Source organism: Ceratotherium simum, chromosome 29 (genome assembly GCF_057802395.1).
Source record: "Ceratotherium simum simum isolate JZ-2026a chromosome 29, ASM5780239v1, whole genome shotgun sequence".
Taxonomy (NCBI): Eukaryota; Metazoa; Chordata; class Mammalia; order Perissodactyla; family Rhinocerotidae; genus Ceratotherium; species Ceratotherium simum.
In genome coordinates, this window is record NC_141928.1 from 26078240 (window position 1) to 26098114 (window position 19875).

General features: G+C 44.3%; 1 protein-coding gene across 5 annotated transcripts in view; it reads left to right on the top strand.

Moving 5' to 3' along the window:
* The window catches only part of EPB41L4B (erythrocyte membrane protein band 4.1 like 4B), a 137384-nt gene that overhangs the window by 99730 nt on the left and 17779 nt on the right, over positions 1-19875 (top strand). For 2 of the 5 annotated variants that reach the window (XM_087419336.1, XM_087419337.1), the window contains exons 18-22: positions 5111-5236; positions 6253-6320; positions 8809-8907; positions 14876-15065; positions 16927-17004. In XM_087419336.1, the coding sequence (XP_087275462.1) occupies positions 5111-5236; positions 6253-6320; positions 8809-8907; positions 14876-15065; positions 16927-17004 (561 nt within the window). The remainder of the gene's footprint in view (positions 1-5110; positions 5237-6252; positions 6321-8808; positions 8908-14875; positions 15066-16926; positions 17005-19875) is intronic. The other 3 variants (XM_087419338.1, XM_087419340.1, XM_087419339.1) reach the window with 2 other exon arrangements.

Genomic DNA, 19875 nt, shown 5'->3' on the forward strand with positions numbered 1-19875 from the left:
CTGCCTGTTAGTGGTCTCTCCCTCCTTCTCACTGAAAGCTTCACGAGGGAAGCACCCACATTTACCTCTTTCCATTTTTACCACTCTGTGTTAGTCTGCTCAGGCTGCTATAACAAAATACCGTAGACTGGGTGGCTTAAATAACATATATTCATTTCTCACTGTTCTGGAGGCTGGGAAGTCGAAGATCAAGGTGCCAGCTGATTTGGTTCCCTGCTGAGGGCTCTCTTCCTGGCTTGCAGAAGGTCGCCTTCTTGCTATGTCCTCACTTACTGGCACAGAGAACCTTTCTTTCTTCCTTTTCTTATAAAACTACTAATCCCATCGTGAGGGCCCCACCTCATAACCTCATCAAAATCTAATTACTTCTCAAAGGCCCCATCTCCAAATCCCATCACACTGGAGGTTAGAGCTTCACCATAGGCATTGGCAGGGACACAATTCAGTCCATAGCACCCTCCACCTCTCTTTGACAGTGCCTGGCACACAGTAGATGGTCAGTGACTGTTTGGTGATGGAAGGAGGGGGAAGACTGAAGAAGGGAGGGAGGGAGGGAGAGAGGAGGGACAGGGCAGAAGCCAAACTCTCTTTTGACTGGACCTGTTCTTACATCCAAATTGGCAGCCTTATAAAAGCCAAATTTGGGGGCTGGCCCCGTGGCTTAGCGGTTAATTGCATGCATTCCGCTACTGGCGGCCCTGGTTTGGATCCCGGGCGCGCACCGATGCACCGCTTGTCCGGCCGTGCTGGGGTGGCATCCCACATACAGCAACTAAAAGGATGTGCAACTATGACATACAACTATCTACTGGGGCTTTGGGGAGAAAAAGGGGAAAAAAAAAAAAAGCCAAGTTTTACCTTAGAACTATAGAATGCCGGTGCTGGATTTGATAGATGAGTTAGTTCAACCTTCTCACCATCTGAGACTAGAGGAAGGGAAATGACTTTCTCAAGGTCACCCAGTGTGGGCTGAATTCTTGGGCCCCTGACTCCCAGTCCAATGCCCTTTGAACTCCAGAATGCTTCTTCATTTTCTACACCAGGGTTTCTCAAATTCAGCACTAGTGACATTTGGGACTGATAATTCTTTGTGGGAGGGGGGGTGGGGTGCTGTCCTGTGCATTGCAGGATGTTTTGCAGCATCTCTGGCCTCTGCACTAGATGCCAGTAGCAGCCCCCCCCATTCCAGTTGTGACAACAAAAATTGTCTCCAGACATTGCCACATGTCCCCTGAAGGGCGAAATTGCCCCCAGTTGTACTTTTGTGCACGTGTTTTAATTTAAAAAATCCCCAAAGGAATAGTCTTCTTTGCTCATGGGTCATTCCTTCCACTCTAATGCTTAGCTTTGCCCCCTTATAAGAGGGAATAGGAAGAATTTGGAAGATCTGGTCTGGGAAGCTTCCCCTCCTTACCTGCACTGGTGAGTGTGGGAAGGTAACGCCTCCTACCTGGGCTGTTCCTCCACCCTAGCCAGCCTTCTAGCCTACACTAGACTTCCAGGGTTTATCTGAAGACCCTCACTCTCTTGCACTCCCCCTGCTCCCACAGGGCAGCCTCAAGTCCCTTTGATCACTAATGGGCCCCAACTTCAAGGCCCCACTCACCCACTTTTTCTTCTATATCACCCTCCCTGATGGCCAGCTAGAAAGTATTCTTCCCGCAGTGTGGTACTTGTATTCATTCAATCAACAAATCTTTATTGAGCAGGCCTATACTGGGGCTGAGGAGTGAACCTGATACATCATGTGCCCCCTGGATTGGTCTCTTAGTTTCCTGATTTTCAGCTTTTCTTCTGCAACACACACAATAAATGGTTTTAACAGGGGCTTACTTGGAGTTTGACGAAATCCAAAATTATTTTGTGAGGAAGTATAGCATATAGCAACAGAGAACTCACAAGCTCTGTGTAATTTGTAGTTGCCATGAATATTGGTGGAACATCAACAGTAGTGACTTGTCCTGGGTTAAGGCATAGCTGAGACAGCGGTGAGTTATTGAGCGTTTCCCTGGAGCTCAAGCTATAACTCAACTGCCCTCTTTTCTCCTCCACTTGAAGAAATAAGCAAGTAGGCTAGAGTGACGTCATATAACCTTGACTTTGTCCTAACACATAAGCAAAGTGTATTGCTTCACGCTATGATTCTTTATCATTAATAAAACATTCTTTGCAACAGACCTCACAATTTATCATGATACCATAATTAAGAGCTAATGGCTTCGATGGCTTTAAAGTTTTTTTCCAGCCTAAATGATGGAGAATCCTCTGATGCTTCTAAGGTTTGGATAAGTTCCTGTTCTTGATTTAATGGTGAGCAGACATTTTCATTGCTCAATTCCAAAGTTGTACCCAAAATTATCACAGGAAGTTAAACCTCATCGAATTTCAAATGTGTAAACAATTTGTATACACAATTTAAAAAATGCATCTGATCGTTTCTTTATCCCCAATGACATCCCCAAACAGATGGATTTTTTCCAACTATAATAATATCAAAGCCCAGTTGTCATTCATGTGTACGTTTTGAAATCTCTATTTCCATGTTGAACGATAAGGCATCTTTCCATAATTCAAATTGAACGTAAAATACAAAATATGGTCATGCAAAAGAGAGAAAGCATAACATTCTTGGAGCCATCCTCCAGGCTGGAATTGTGGTCTTGTTGTAATCCAGATGTTTATCTCTCATGGAGATGCCTTTTATGCAAACATATTCACATAATGATACTCAAATTTTCCAAAATTTATATTGGTCTTTACCTGAGTCAATTCATAGAAGTGAAAAATTAGCTCCTGCTTTGTCAGATAGAACAGGAACAAACCAACTTGAATTTTATGTCCAAAAAGCAGTTTAGAATTACTAAATTCAAGGGGAAAATTGATGCTAAATTCTCATTATTTTCTTATTTTGACAGTGTTTAATTTTTTTTTTAGTAGGTCTTCAGTCATTACTGTCAGTATAATTATATCCCCTTAAGCAGTTGTCAAAAACCTCAAATGGGCTTTAGAACCAATTTAATTTTTGTATCTCAACATATCATTCTAAAAAATTTAATTTAAAAAATTACTCTTCATATACCAGTGAAAACATCCATGCTAGTATTAAACAATTATCTTAATCTAACAGGGTTTACCATACGAGATAAATTATCCTCAAGTTACACTGTAAAGCTCACACCTCAAAAGAAATAAATTACTTACTTGCTTTTTGGAGAATGCTAAGTATCTTATCTTATCTTATTATTTGACTATAATGATTCTAGTCAACCCAACTTGATGGTTTAGGATCATTAGTGTCCTCATATCTGATGCTCTTTTTTAGTTGTATTTTCTTTTCTAACATGAATCTAGAATCTAAGAATCTAATATGCAAGTGCCATTCATATCTTTTTTTCTCATTTGATCATCACAATAATCTTGTGAAGAAAGAAACTGAGGCTCGGAGAGGTTAAGGGAGCCAGTATGGCAGAGTAGTCAAGAGCTCTGGCTTTGAAGTCACCCAGTCCTGGGTGTGAATCTTGGCTCTTCTGCAAACTTCCTATGTGACCTTGGACAAGTGACTTACCATCTCTCTGCTTTGTTCTTCTCATCTATAAAATGGAGACAGTGAAAGTATCTACCTCCAAATGGGATGGTGAAATAAGAGGATCCAATGAGATGTGTATATGAAATGCTTAGTCAGTGCCAGGCCCATAATAAGCTCTCAGTAAACCTGAGCTACTGGCATTATTTTTCTTTTTATCGTCATCATCATCATCATCTTTTTTTTTTATGGTGCTAGTAAGGGAAAGAGCTGAGATTCAAATCCAGGTCTTCTGTCTGCTTATCTTGCTGTTACATGAAACTGCTGTGTTCTGCTTGTTCTACCAAGTGCTCCTCTATGCCTTTGGCGGTCCCCCTGGGAAACTGCATTCTGTGCCCTCCTTTCTTCATTAAATATGTCAACCAGCCAATTGCCCTATCCTTCCTCTAGGACTTTATAGTACTCCTGCTATGTGTACCAAGGTGCTCCAGAGGACTTTTGAATTAGTCAATGAGATTAATTTTGGAACTTTAGAACATTTTTCTATTTCCCTGGTACATTGTGGCTAAGATGCCACATTCAGTCCTGATATCACTAAGTGACTCTTAGTGATCATACAGTCTTGTATCTTTCTTATTAAACACATGTCTCTTCTAGTAATAACTATATACATTATAATCTTCTTCAGTAGGTATTGCTTGAGCACGTGCTATGTGCCGAGCACCATGTTAGCCCTGGGATATGCAGTGACCACAATAGGCATGGTTCACAATAAGACATTATTTCCCAGAGCGTGATGTGTGTACCATCAAAGATGATTTCAGGTTATATACGTGGATGAGTATTTTTTAATAGTTATGTAATTATCGTAATGTATACTACAATAAATATAATAGTCACCAAGCCTGTGATTTCAAAGATATTATTGCTTAGGCATGCTTAAAATAGACAGTTCCAGGGTAATCCACCTTAACTGGATCACATCAATTATAGGTACACATGCAGTTAATACGTGGGAAATGGCAAAAATAGTAAAGGCGGTGCCAAATTATTGAATTCTGAGACACTCTACAATGAGGTAACATACATACAAATTTCTCATTGAGAATCACAATATTCAGCAAGCTTTATTGTAAAAATACCAGTGAATATTTTGTACGTTTTCCCTTGACCCAACAAGTCACAGAATGGAATCTTTCTGTGGAAGAGGTAGCAGTTATGGGGAAATAGCACTGCACTGGGGTGCTGGAGAACGAAGCTTGAGTCCTCGTTCAGCAACTGGCTCTAGAGGCACAACTCTGGAAGAGCCTCTTCTCTTTGAACCTCCCCACCCCCCCCCCGCCCACCGTCTTCTGGCTCCCAGGCTTCCTAATACATCCTCTCCCTGCTTCACACAAGAAGGAGAGGATGTGCTTGTGAATCCTTTGCAGATAGTGAAAGCATTGGTACAAATATAAGGAGTCAGGGACACACTTGTCCGTATGTTTATGTCTATGTGTTATTTGCAATTATAATTGATGGGAAAAATTAAAGTATGTGTTTTCTTCTTTGTTTACAATCTGTTGCATGTATTTTGGTTCGTCACAGGCTGAAGAAAAGAAAGTTTCTGAGAAGACTCTTCAGACCCCACTTTTGCCTTCCCCTGTGGCCGAGCACGTGAAGTGTAACATTTTGAAAGCCCAGCTGGAGAATGCTTCCCGAGTGAGTGCCCAGGTGCGTGGAGCACGTGCATTCCTTTGATTTCATGTCACGTTGAGTATTTCCTTGGTGCCACATAGCAGAAAGAGGCACTCCAGGATTGAGATATTCTGTGTCAGTCAGGGTCCAGCCAGGAGACAAGAACCACATCTGTTATGTGAACAGAGATTTTAATATAAAGAGTTATTACCTGATGTACAGTTATTACACAAATTACCCTCAGTACTTCCCTTCTACTTCGTGGCCTGGAGGGCGACAGAAATTTTGGGGATAGAGCTAAGGAGAAGTTGGATTAGCGATACATTTAAGTTAGGTTTAGTGGGATATATATATGATTTTTTTGTGTGTGGTCACTTCTGTTAAGTTTAAGTTATTCCTACCTCAGTTATGTACTGAGGGTGAGTGAAAGGGCCAGCTCTGTACATTGTGATGGGTGTCAGGGCCGCAGACTGCTGCATCTCCCATTGACCTCCAGCGTGTGTTCAGTAGACCTGGAGGCTGAGTGGGTGTCCTCTCTTCCCCCATCATTCTTTGTGGGACTCATCAGAGGAAGGAGGACAAGGCTCTATCAAAATCATATGACATAAGTCCTCCCAGGCTTGTTACACTGATATGAAAAGACAGATTCCAAAATCCTTTGTAAGCTGTATGTGCCGGTGAGCGTAGATCTGATTATTATTCCTGATCCAAAATGTGAGGTGGGGGATTAAACTGTGGGTTTGGTTTTTCCCACACTATCCCTTTTTCATTCAAGCATGAGCTGGCACATAGCATGCTCAATAAAAGTATGAATGTAAGCATTGATTGCATTTGAATGATTGTTAATCCCCACGATGGGGAATGACTCAAGAAAACATTTTTTTGTTAACTTACATAAACACCAGAGAAAATTTGTTATAGACTGAGAACTTCATGAACTCCCCCTTGATCCACCTTCACATTTCTATAATCCTTTGAATGTAGGAGAACCAAAAACATTTTTGCATGCCAAGGTACTCAGTTTTGACTAACCTGCCTGTTCTCTTTAACAGGTCGGAAAAGAGGAATCAACATTTGTAAATATCAGTAAGAAATCCAGTCTTCAGGACGCGAATGTAAGGTCTGTTGCTTCTTGTTTGAATGGGGAAACAATACTCTCTGTATCATCAACATTATCCTCGAAACATTACTCAGGAGGGCATTTGCTAATAAAGTCAGAGAGGAAAATGAAAACTGAAGAGAATGTGAGCCTGAAGAGCTAGAAAAAGGCTGGCTTAAACAACTTCCTTGAGGCCTCAAAAATGCTGCTTATTCTCAGTTTTAATATTTCTACCTGGTGTACTAACACAGAAATGACTTCGAGTTGCTTCTCAAGCATGTAGATCTGACCTCGTCATTCCCCTGCTCAAAGTCCTTTAAAGGCTCCACTTGGCTCTCAGGGTGGAGTGCAGACTCCTTAACAGAGCACAGGAGGCCCTTTTTGACCTGGCTTCTGCTCACTGTCCCTCAGTTCATGGCTCTTCCCTTGGTTCTTTGACGTGCTCCTCATACTGAGCTCCTTGACAGTACTAGAACCACAGATGTTCTTTAAAGCTTCCAGGGCACCACCCCCCAAACGGAGAGGAAAACCTTCCCCTCCTGATCTCACAGAGAGCAGAAACTCTTCCCCTCTCAGCCCAAATGAGTAACAACCCATAGGTTTATGGTGGCCCCATTGCCACCTTGGTAGTCTACTAACATTGGCGGGGTCTCCCGAGGGTAGAGTTTCCTAAAATTGGTCCAAGGGTCACTGATCAGTCTGTTGTTAAAGACACAGACTCTTGGGTCCTACTGCAGACCTTTCAGATCCTTTTGGGGCAGTGGGGAGTGGTGGGGACAGGAACCAGAATTTCAACAAGCACCCAAGGTGATCCAGGAACCAGTGCCCCGGGGAATTCTTATACTTAATCCTAAAAATAAAAACTAATATTTCTCTTTGTCATCTTATGATGCCCAGTCCATGTTCTTGGTATTAATTTGTCTTACTCCAGAGATACATGCCCAGCTACCTCCTAGACTTTTCAAAACTTGAATTCTGTCTCTTCCCACCCTAACACACTATCCCTTCACTTACTTTCCACTTTTGGTTAATGGCCTTATTATTACCTGTTATCCAGACCTGACACCTGGGAATCCTTGACTTTCTCCTACCTTACTCCCTCGTCTAATTGATCACCAAGTCCTGCCAATTTGGCTTTCGTATTATCACCCACATCGTCCTCTCCTCTTCGTGACCCTGACCCCACCCTACCTCAAGCCCTTACCATCTGTCTTCCTGGATAACTCTGAGATGCTCCTGGCTGGGCTCCTTTCACCAGGATCCTCTTCATTGCTCAAAGGACCTTTCTAAAACGCAAAACTGACTATGCCACTTCCTTGCCTAAAACCTTTGGTGACTGCCATTGCCTTCGGTGTAAACACCTCGGCCTGAGGCCTCTCGTGCCCTGGCCCCTGCTTCCCCTCTAGTCTCGATCCCCTGCTCTTCTGTTGGGAACTTACCCATCAGCAGTTCCGGTGCGTTGCGTTCTGCCAGGTCTCCGCTCTGTCTCCCGTCTTGGAAGTCGTCCCTCCATCTGGTTAAATGTAAACTCCTCCACGAAGCTTTCCAGATGCCAGCCATTTCACCCAAGCAGCGTTATGTGGTCCCGTACCAGGCTGTGTGCTCTTCCAGGGACTGTATTCAGTTGACTCTGGGGTCCCAGTTTGAGGAAATCATAAACCTAGAATACATTGACTCCAATTCTTTATTTGCTCAGTCACAAGTTTATTCAGCAAACATTTATTAGGCACTGGCCACATACTTATCACCATATTAGGCAGTGAATAGAGGAGAAAATGGAGGCCCAGAAGTGTTAACTGGCTTGTGCGAGGTCCCTTGCTGAGGATGTCAACTTGTTTTGATGCCCTTTGAGCCCGGAGGGCATTTCTGATTTTTTAAGTGAAATTAGTCATGACCACTACAAAAATGTGTGAAAGCTTTTCCTTAAAATCACTGTTTTGAGTGGGGCCCATTGGTTATCTGGCATATTTTATTGAGGAAATATAAAAGTGAGACTTAATTTTTAATATTTTCACATGTACGTAGAATTAAAACGTTTTAGACCAAGTCTCAAAGGTCATCTGATTATGCATTTTTCTCTTTAAATACTCTATTTTTTTTAACATATTCTGTGCTGTGTTTAAAGTGACATAGCTACTAAATTAGTTGTAAGTAAAAATGGATTATCCAACAGGTTTCTCTTTATTCATTTTACTGGCAAAACCTGGTTATTAACCAAATCCTGATATTAGGGGTGGGTGTTTTTGGCAGGGAAATTTTACGTGGTACCCCGATTATATTTAGTTCCCTCTTGCTATATTTTCTTCCCTATGTTTTTTTTTTAGTTTTTTGTTTTTGGATTTTCTACAGTATTTTTAATAATTATATTTAATAAGTAGAGTGAAGAGAAAAAATGGACATCTTGACTATCAATATTAGGTATAAATTAACTAAGAAGGCTGTCCCTACAGCTGAAACAAGATCATAAGCCTTTTTCTTGGTGTTGCTCTGTGTTTTGGTATGTCTCTAGAAGTCCTATTCCTATACGTGTGGAAACTACCCAACCAGCTGTGGAAAAGCCAGAAATCAAGCCTCCCCGAGTGAGGAAGTTAACGAGACAATACAGTTTGTGAGTTCTGTACTGCACATTTTTCAATTATAACAGCAAAAGTGATGCTACATGTTCAGTTATAAATGCTTCTTAGCCCCTCACGCCATTCCCAAAGAGCCATTCTAAAAATATAGTTTGGGGCCGGCCCCGTGGCTTAGCGGTTAAGTGTGCACGCTCCTCTACTGGCGGCCCGGGTTCGGATCCCTGGCGCGCACCGACGCACTGCATCTCCGGCCATGCTGAGGCCGCGTCCCACATAGAGCAACTAGAAGGATGTGCAACTATGACATATAACTATCTACTGGGGCTTTGGGGTAAAAAAGGAGGAGGATTGGCAATAGATGTTAGCTCAGAGCCAGTCTTCCTCAGCAAAAAGAGGAGGGTTAGCATGGATGTTAGCTCAGGGCTGATCTTCCTCACAAAAAAAAATAAAAAAAAAAATAAAAATATAGTTTGTTTCCAGAGTCATAATGGAACTAGACCCTTCTCCCTGAAAACATTACATAGTTGGCATATGTATTCATTATTGATTGCTGTGTAACAAATTACCCCAAAATTTAATGGCTTAAAACAATCCACATTTATTACTTCACAGTTTCTGTGGGTTGGGAGTCCAGGCACGGCTTTACTGGGTCTTCTGTGTCAGAGTCTCTCATAAGGCTGCATTCAAGGTTTGACAAGGGCTGCAGTCTCATCTGAAGGCTCATTAATGTAGTTTGGGCCAGGATTGAGTTCCTTGAAGGCTGTTTAACTGAGGACATCAGTGCCTTGCTGGCTTTTGGCTGGAAGTTGCCCTCAGTTCCTAGTTATGTGGGCCTCTCTAGCTTTTTCCATCAGAGAAAGCACACAAGAAGTGCCAGAGAGAGCGCTAGGAAGGCAAAGATCACGGTCTTTTGTAACCAATTCACAGAAATGACCTCCCATCACTTTGCCGTCTTCTGTTCATTAGAAGCAAGTCACTAGGTCCAGCCCACACTCAAGGGGAGGGGATTACACAGGGGCATGATTCTAGGAGGGGGGAATCATGGGGAGGCATATCAGACGCTGCCTCCACGGCACATTAGTGAAATGGTGACATTGTCTGTCAACAGAACCAAAGCTAATCACTGAGCTATCTCAGACCTGTAGGAGGAGCCATATCCCAAAGTGTCCCAGAACCACCAGGGCCTGTCCAGTTCTGTTCCGCTTAACAGAAGTTTCTCGTGTGCACAGGGCTGTTCTAGGCACCATGGGGGAAGAACAAAATGACTTTGACAATTCCCAGCTGAGGACTCACAATTTATTAGAGGGAAACACAATGTGCAAATAATTATAATCACAGAAGACAGGTAAATGCCATAGTAAGGGTGGTGCTCTAGGAATAGTAGTAGCCGTAGTCACAATGGCAGTTCCCATTTCTTGACCAGGCACGTGGCACACGCCTGGATGTGGAATTGGTCAGGGAGCTGCAGGGGGATCCTTGGGTGCAGTGGGAAGCATGGGGCCCTGGCTAGTTTACTGCTGTAAGCTATTGAGGAAATTACTCTTTGAACCTCTCCTTCATCTGTAAAATGGGTGAGATAGTACCTACCTCTGAGGAATTTTGTGGGGGTTAACATGAGATACTGTGGGTACAGCTCCTGGCAAGGGACCTGGCCATGGGATGAGTTAGTTCCCCTTCCTTTCTTCTCAAGGACTTGAAAGCTTCTGAGAAAAGGTCAAGTTTAGGGGGTACCCAGAGTGCAAAGTGTAGGACAGGGCGCATAACTCCGGATGCAATTCTCAAACAGTCATCACAGGCCTGCCACTTGCACCTTGTGAAAAGGAGAAGAGGCGGGGGTTTTTTAAGGGCAGACACATCCCACCTCATTAGTCTTAATAGAAACTTGTGGACAGTATAGCAGATGTATTTCCTCGGAAAGCAAGTCAGATTCAAATATAATTAACAGCCCTAATGATCTCTGGGGGACAAATTAAACCATGGAAAATCTGCTCCCCTGAGGATAAAGCTGGCAGGATTAGCCTTTCCTTTTACATTTTGAAACTCAAGATGTTATCATCACCCATTCAGGATATGTAATCCTGTCGGAAACAATGCTAATACATGGCTGGAAGGAAAGAAAATTTAACTCATCAAATTGCCTCTTTTAGGGAAACTCTTTCCAAACCTCTAACTTCACATGTGTATTTTTTAAGCTGCCCCAAAGTATTCTGCTTCGAAAATCAAAGAATGGTAGAATTTTCCCCATTAGTAGTAAACAGCAAAAGAATGGATCAGATTTTCCCTGTTTTACGTTTTTGTACCATAAATAGTTCTTGAATTATTAACACTGGTTACCACTTATTTTCTCTTCTCTTCCACTCATAGATATTGATGAAATTAATAAACACATGGTCAAAGGAATACAGATGGAAAAACTCAGATTTCTCATTTCCTAAAAAATATTTCTGCACGATTATTTTTGAGATATAGGGATGGTGTGTGCGTGCACAGCCCTTTTGGCTGTTACAGTATTCCAGGTTCCTACACCAGAATTATGTGTATTTGGAATTCAGGGTACTCCCCCAAGTGCTCTGAACCAGGTTTCAAATCACTGCTTTTAAGGATGTAAACAAAAACCTCAGCTTTGTTCTTTTCAGGAAATATGACACAGGGAAGAAAAGTGTGGCTGTTGTGTGCATAGTGGAAGGGAGAAACAGAACTCTACAAAGAGTTTGAGGCAGGTAGAAATGTCATCCTTATATGATACCAGCTAGTATGTTTAGAAAACGATGAGCTGCTTTGTTTTTTTCCAGAAATATAACTTTACTATTTATTTAAACATAGTGTAGGGCCGGCCCATGGCTTAGCGGTTAAGTGCACGCGCTCCACTGCTGGCGGCCCGAGTTCGGATCCCGGGCACACACCGACGCACCGCTTGTCCAGCCATGCTGAGGCGGCGTCCCACATACAGCAACTAGAAGGATGTGCAACTATGACATACAACTATCTACTGGGGCTTTGGGGAGAAAAAAGGAAGAGGATTGGCAATAGTTGTTAGCTCAGGGCCAGTCTTCCTCAGCAAAAAGAGGAGGATTGGCATGGGTGTTAGCTGAGGGCTGGTCTTCCTCACAAATAAATAAATAAATAAGTAAACATAGTGTAAACGTCTAAAAAAATTCATGCAAGGCAGAAATGTCCCGAGAGAAAAGTAACTAATTCCCTAGAATCACGTCATCAAAAATAACCAATGTTCACATTTGATGACTGTGACTCTAGCCACTTTTCTAAGCAGACATTTTGTTAGAAAGAAGTAATTTCAAAGAAAAGAATCATACTGCACATAAAATTTTACTTATGAAAGTGTTGTTTCGTGAATTTACCTCAGAAACCGAGGTAAAGTTGAAAGACTTGATGAACCTTAGATATATGTTTCTTTGCCATAAGATCTAAGTTAAGACAAAAGGTTATAGAAACCATTAAGAATTTGGAGTCTTTCTCAATTTTAGACAGTATTAGTGGACTTCCTGCTGTGAACAATGAGCTGTTTTTTAAATGGCCTTTTATGTAAAACTAAATAATAACCATGCTTTTAAGGTTAAAATTATTTTCATGAGGTAGAAAGAAAGTTTAACCCCACTCTTCCACTTAACTAGCTATGTGAGCTTGAGCAAGTAGTTTCATAATCAGCCACTGAATATCATCTGCTTCTCTGAAAATGGAGATCATAATACAGAGTTGTTGTGAAAATTAAATGGGCTAATGCATGTGTAACTGATTTGAATTACTCCTCAGCATGGATCCAAAATCGTGATGTCTTATTAATTTTTCCACTTACTTGTTCAAACGGCCCCCCTACCCCGCCCCCCCTCATTAGTAATAAATCCTAAATTCTCCTTTTGAGGTTTTTCCATACACAAACTGCTCTAAAATCCCCCAGAGCTCTCCTCAGCCAGGCCCATCCGTGCTGCACTTGTGTTCCACGGCCACGTGTTTCCCACAAGGCCCACTGCTGCGGTGAGGTTCTCATTAGGGACCCTGCAGAGGCCACACTGGTGCCCACTGGTCACAGGTCTTTTTTCTACACTCTTTTGCTAAGCTATCATTTCTAAAACACAACTCCTGTGCCAGGGTGGCTCCACATGAAAGACCCTTAGGGAAAGTCTGTCAGTCTCCAAGACTACTCTCAGGTTTGATGATTTGCTAGAAGGACTCACAGGACTCAGAAAAACTATTATATTCTCTGTTATGGTTAATTACATACACGAAAGGATACAGATTAAAATCAGCAAAGGGAAAAGGTGCCTAGGGTGGAGTCCAGGAAGACCAGGCACAAGCATCTAGTTGTCTTCTCCTAGAGGAGTCTCAGGGGCAGTGCTTAATTCTCCCAGCAACAATGTGTGACATGTGAAGTATTGCCAATCAGAGAAGCTCAGCTGAGCCTTGGCATCCAGAGTTTTTATTGGGGATCAGTCAAGTAGGCATGGAACACCCATGTGACTGACCTTATCTACTCAGTCTCCAGCCCTTCAGAGGTCAAACTGATACAACATTGCCCAAAACCCCAGGCATACATAAAGAGACGTTCACCACAAATCACACTGATAGCATAAACTATCTGGCATGGCCCAAGGTCTCAGGGATACAAAGACACTCTTATAAGGCGGGATATTCCAAGGGCTCAGAGGTTCTCCCAGGAGCTTGGCAATGACCAGTGGTTCCTTTGGAATGTGCAGGATTTGAGCATCCCAGGCCTGCTGAGTTAGCCCTTTACTGCACAGGCAGCAATATGTCCACACTAAGAATGGGGGATGGATGCTGCTGCTCTGGTCCTGTGCCAGGATAACCAGACTGGAAGGGCTTCTGCCTTGATATACCTTGTGGAAGGTCAAACCTTCCCCATAAATCCAGCCCTGGAGACAAGCCCAGGGTGCCAACCCAGACTTCTCCTCCCTCATGATGACTTTCCGTCTAGTGCCCTTTTCTGCCTGGATCATCCCATTCCATCAGAGAGGTTCTAAGACTGTAGCTACTTTGCCCCAAAATAAATGCACCCAACTCCTCCCCTATAACCAGTTTATCGCACCAAAGGGACAGTTGCTGTTAGGCCATAAAAGGGGCCATTACACCCTTCACTCAGAGCAGTGGGTTCCTACAAGCCTTGTATTTACCCTCCTAAGGGAAGCCATTCAGAATAATATCCCTTGGTTTGGTGGTTCCTCAAAAAGTTAATAGGACTACCATAACACCCACCAGTTCTACCCAAGTGGAATTCCAATCCAAAAGAATTGAAAACAGGGACTCAAACAGATATTAGTACACCCGTGTTTATAGCAGCACTATTCACAATAGCCAAAATGTGGAAACAACCCAAGTGTCCATCAACAGATGAACAGATAAACAAGAATATAGTCTATCCATACAATGGAATATTATTCAGCCATAGAAACGAATGAAATTTTGACATATGCTACAAGAGTGGACCTTGAAAACATTACTGTAAATAAAATAAGCCAGATACAGAAGGACATATATTGTATGATCCCACTTATATGAGGTACCTAGGGTACTCAAATTCATCCAGACAGAAAGCAGAACAGATGTTACCAGGGGCCACAGGGAGAGGGCAATGGGAAGTTGTTGTTCAATGGATACAGAGTTGCTCTTGGGGATGATGAAAAAGTGTTGAGTATAGATAGTGGTGATGGTTACATAACATTGTGAATGTATTTAATGCCATGGAATTGTATGTTTACAAATGGGTAAAATGATAAATATTACGTTATATATGTTTTTCCATAATTAAAAAAAATTTTTTTTTAATCCCTTGGCAAGTGACAGAAAATCCAGCCCAAATTTGCTTTGGCAAAAACGTCAGTGTATTGGATCCTGTAAGCTGGACATCTGGTAGACATCTTTTTGGAAAGCCCTCAACCCCCATCCTGGCCATCCCACCCCTCCCTGCCCTCCCTCCACGCCCCACAGCCTGTTTATTATTGTAATGAACAGAGCTTCATGTGCTTTTAGTAACCGCAGTGATGAAGACGACCTCCCTCCAGACCTGGCAGAGGCAGTGGGAGCGACAGCAACTGCAACCACAAACACCACCACGGCTGCCACCACACAAGTCTCAGCACCTCTGGTGTCCCCCAAGGTCCACAAAATCAGCTCGCCTCAGAATTCAGAGGGCAAGGGCCAGCTGTCCCCAGGGGCCAAGGTACGGGGAAAAAGCCCTGAGGAGCAGCTGTACCTGTGGGAATTCACTATAAACTTAATGCGTGGCATCCTGTGTGCATTTAAATTTTGCATAATCAACTCTGTGCACACCTAAAACAGCAACAACCACCAAAGCATGTTTTTTGTATACCCTGTCCCTGAAAGATAAGCTAACCATTTATGAGAGACAAATAGTATAATAAAACCATGCACACTGTAATTTAAAGAAAATTTAAGAGATTTTTAAGGGCAATTTTAATTTTAGAATACCATCCCCACATAAGCTATTACTCCACTGTAAAGAGAGAAGGCGAAAAACAGGTTTTTCCCCCATAATGGAAAATTTGGAGGAGTAAAAACATAGACGTGTCCCCATCCCGTTCCTTACATTGAATAGCCTGTTAATAGTTTGAAAATGGGAAATAATATTTGGCAGTCTGAAATTTCAGGAAATTGCCAGCAATGTGAATGGGCTGTGACAAAGGCTTTACACAGGGCATTTCTCTTGGTTTTCTTTGAGTGACCTTTAGTTGTGGTCAGTCTTTAGCAATTAGTCCAAATAAGGTTTAACCTGTTGCTCTCCAAGCAGATGCCGAGTTGAAGGCCACTTGGTCCGTGGACCCATTGAGGCACGGTGTGTGCGTGGGGTGGGGGCCCTGAAGGCAAGACCAGAGTCTGCCTTTCCCAGACTCTGTTCCCAGCTGCTCCTTTCACATGCTGTATGGCTGCTTGAAACGAGCAGGCACTCCACAGCCCTTGTTTCTCCAGGTCTCCATTTCCTCCTCCTAAAAATGGGAATAAGATCTGCTTCCCTGCCTGGCTCAGGGGCTAGCATCAGGTCTAGCAGAGATTAAAGTACTCGTGCAAACTGGATGCCCGATCTCCTGAAGCTTCAGGGATCACGATTGCTGATAACATCTAAGTTACAGCCATCCAGGCCCACATCCTGCATGACCAAGGCCAGTCTTGCACTGGGTCTCTTTCCGGGGTCTTGGGAAAACCTCTGTGTTCCTCAACAGGAACCTGGCTGAACCTCTCAGCCAGCGACTGGCCCAGACTGAGGCTCCCTTCTTTTCTGTAGATCACCTCCTGGTAATTTGAGTTGGGTTCCCCTCCACTGTGCAGAGTCCCTCGTATTGCTTTGTCCCAAGTGTGGACACAGGCTCCTATCATATATCTCACACCATGGTTAAAACCAAGTGAAAACATTTACACAACAGAAGGGAGTTCAGTGGGGATGCGGGCAACATCCTACCAGAGGCCCCAGGGCTCCCTCTCCTGGCCATCTCTCTCCTTAGGGCCCTGCTTGCCCCAAGTTGATGGGGCTTATTTTTTTCCCCATAAAGGGCCTCAAGGCCCCCGTGGTGCTGAGACCCCAGGGCAAGAGGAAAAAAACGTTTTCCAAAAAAATGAATGTGATTTTCAGAAGTACCACTCTCCCTTATAGATCTTCCTCGTCATTGTGCAGATGAGTTTAGCGCCTTGAGGCCTTGACCCTCCTGATCCAGGATGGAGTCTTTGTTCTCTCTGTATATTCAAAGGATTCTTGAAGTGTTTTTCCCCCAAAAGACCGGTCAAAGAGCACTCAAAGCATTTAAGAAAAATTGTTTGCAGCTTTAAAAGAGATAGTTCCCCATCCTACACCCCGCTTCTACCCATTAAGGTTTCAGAAAAAATTGGGGGTTCGGTCTCAACATCTTGCACACTGCTGAGCAAGGGAACTGTGTGGAGGATTGGCGTAATAATAAATTCAGTGTTAGAAAGCGGGGAGAGGAGAGATAGAGAGCCTCTGTGTCTTCTGGTGAACTTCCGTGTCAATCCAGAGCGGTCACTCACTGGGATATTTTTGTCTTCCTTCCTAGAGCCCCTCTAACCGAGGAGGTGCCTTTACCTTGGAGCCGGGCGATCTCCTGATGGATTTCACAGAAGCCACTCCTCTGGTAAACTTCCCATTTTGCTAAAAGCCACAGACCATAGAAACATCTTGGCAGTGGGACAGATGGACAGAGGTGGGCATTGCTGTTGGGAAGGCTCTTCCTCTTGTCCTGCTCACAGCCTGGAGGCTCAGGGATTGGCTTTCTTCGAGGGTTTGGGCACATGGGGACCCTCCACCTCACAGACCCCTCAAGGGAGGGCAGGTCTCCCTTTCCTCTGAAGGTGGCTGCAGGGGTCCCGCCCCAGCCTGTCTGCTGCTCCTCAAGCATTGTAGGGTTCCTTGGTGCTTGAGCCTTGGCTTCTTGGCTTCCTGGGCTGCACCCCGCGTGCCCACCCATGTCACTTTCAACAACACGCTCAGGTCTGGAGCACCAGATCAAGGCCTCACCCCGGCTTTCCAGGCCCCTCGTGCCTCCTCACCATCCTCCATCCTCTGCATACAGGTCTTCCCTTAGGAATGGTAGCCCTCATGGGACTCCTGCAGGTGAGAAACCCCTTCAGGGGAGAGAGCACTGAACCAGGAGTCACATAGGCCAGACCTGGCTCCAATCTCTGCTCCCCTCCGTAAGAGCCTTGTCATTGGATAGTTGCTGTCAAATAAGATGTCATTGTTTGCCCTGTATGCCTAAAAGTGTTCTAAGGATCACATGAGAGTGAGAGAGAGCGCCCTTGAACAATAATATAAAGCACCATAAATATGTGTGAGATATTATGAATATTGTTAGATGACACAGGCAAACTTGGATGTATCTTTGCCTGGGCTCAGCCTAATACCCAAGTATACCTGAGCATACATCATGGTCCACAAATTTGGAATGTGAACCAAGTCAAAAATTATCTCTGAGAACCTACTGTGCGCCTGGCTGTGTGCAAGGCTCTGGGACTGGATAGGGCAGCTAGAGGCTGGAGAGTCAGGTTGATAAAGGGCCAACATGGACAGGAGGGCTGTGCAGAAGATGCTCAGGGAGAAGCCAGCAGTGGGAGTCATTCAGGACTGGCTCACTGGAGAAGGATGTGATAGATGGGAAGAATTTTTGGAAGGCTTTCAAGAGGGGACAAATGAGGCAGAACGCCATCCAGGCTTTAGGAGTGGTCATGGTTCCTGCCTCAGCTGACGCAAGGAACTCACTTGTGATTTGTACAGTTGTACTTTTCATCTGGGGAGTTGGTACAGTCTGAGAGCTTCAAGTCAGTGCCTCTGGATAAGCAGCTGAGAACTGACAGTGGGCGACACCCTGCTCTGGGGACCTTCAGTTACTCCCTTCTCATGTTCAAGTAAATGAAGCTGACTTATTCAGACCTTCTCATTAGACTAGTTGTCAAGATAGGATAACCCAGAAACAAAGGGCCTTCCTTCATCACCTCATCGCCCCTTTACACAGATGGGGAAACTGAGTCCCAGAGGGGGCAGTTACATAGGGACTGAGCTGCCACTGGAACCCAGGTGTTCTGGCTCCTTCTCTGGTGCTCTTTGCATCCAATTGGCCTGGATCCGGCCTCCTCTTTAGAGAGCTTGCCACTTTGGAAAAGAGCGATGCCTGGAAGAAGGTCTGTGTTTAAATTCTCCCCAGATGGGAAAGTAGAACAAGAGGCATGGAGGGAGGGACAGCAAATTAGGTGACCTTGACCTGGTGCCACATCAGTATCCCACTGAGGATCCCAAGTGAGGCCTTACATCCTAGGAAGGCTGTGTTGTGGGAGATGGAGGCTGGGGCAGCAATCTGAAGACATCCAGTCCAGCTAGAGGGCAGCATCCTCCAAAGGGACCTGAGAAACCCTAGGGTACACCCTGAAGGCCTACGAAGGCAAAAGGGGAGAAAGCTAAGTTCCAAGTTCCACGGTGAACTTGGCCTGGCAGGAATAGAAGCCAGTGGGAGAGACACCTCTCTGAGTTAGGCTCTTGAGCAACTGCCAGGCTGCTGCAATATACTACAATTAATGCCATAAGAGAGTCTATATAAACTACTACTGCTGTGGGACCCAGTGCCTAACCCTGTCTGGGGGCACTGGGGAAAAGAAGACTTCATGGTGCTAGGGTTTTAAAGTATAGAGAGGAATTTGCCAGATGGAGTAACAGGCTAAAGCGTTCTGTGAAGAAGGAAAATACTGAATATTTATTAAAGGTTCTGGTAGATCTGAGAACTAGGGTTAGTTTACAAAAAAAATATGTCTTGGCTTTGACAGGAGTGATGGGATTCTCTTAAAGACCATTGTGTTGTGGATCCAGCTTGTAGGTTTAATTGCCCTATCTTCTCTTTATGTGAACATAACAGACTGAGGTTAGAAGGGAAGCAGCATCTGGCAGAGACCCAGAGGTCCTCTGATCTGGGGTGCCAATTCCTGCCAAGTGACTGTCCAGCCTCCACTTGTACCCCTCCAACAACAGGCAGCTCACTCCTTCTCCCCAGGACACTCTGGTTGCATCTCTGGGCTGCTCTGACTGAGGTCTGAAACAGGGTCGAGGGTGCTGCACTGCCCAGGCACGGGACAGCTGAGGTCCTCGTACTGCGCGGCTCCCCACTTCACAGCTGAAGTTTGCAGTGAATACGTGTTCTCAGGATGAAGCATCCTTTGTCTTGCTTGTGTGGGTTTGAGGCGTGAGTGCACATTCACTCAGAAGGTATGCCGGCAGGCTGGTGCTTTGGCAAAAGCCCACTCCGTTTTGGATTTTCCTTGGCATCATTGGCTTTGACCTTACTACACTCCAGAGCCCTGTCTCTGTGGGCACTGAAAAGTCCTAGAGAGGGAGAGGGACTCCAGCAGCCTGCTCCTCCCTTTATGTGGTCTTCTTCCCTCCATCTCCTCCATCTGCTCCTCCCAGCATCACAGAAATGCAAGCTGTAGCCCTCGCTGCCCTCGTTGTTGGGGTAATGGAG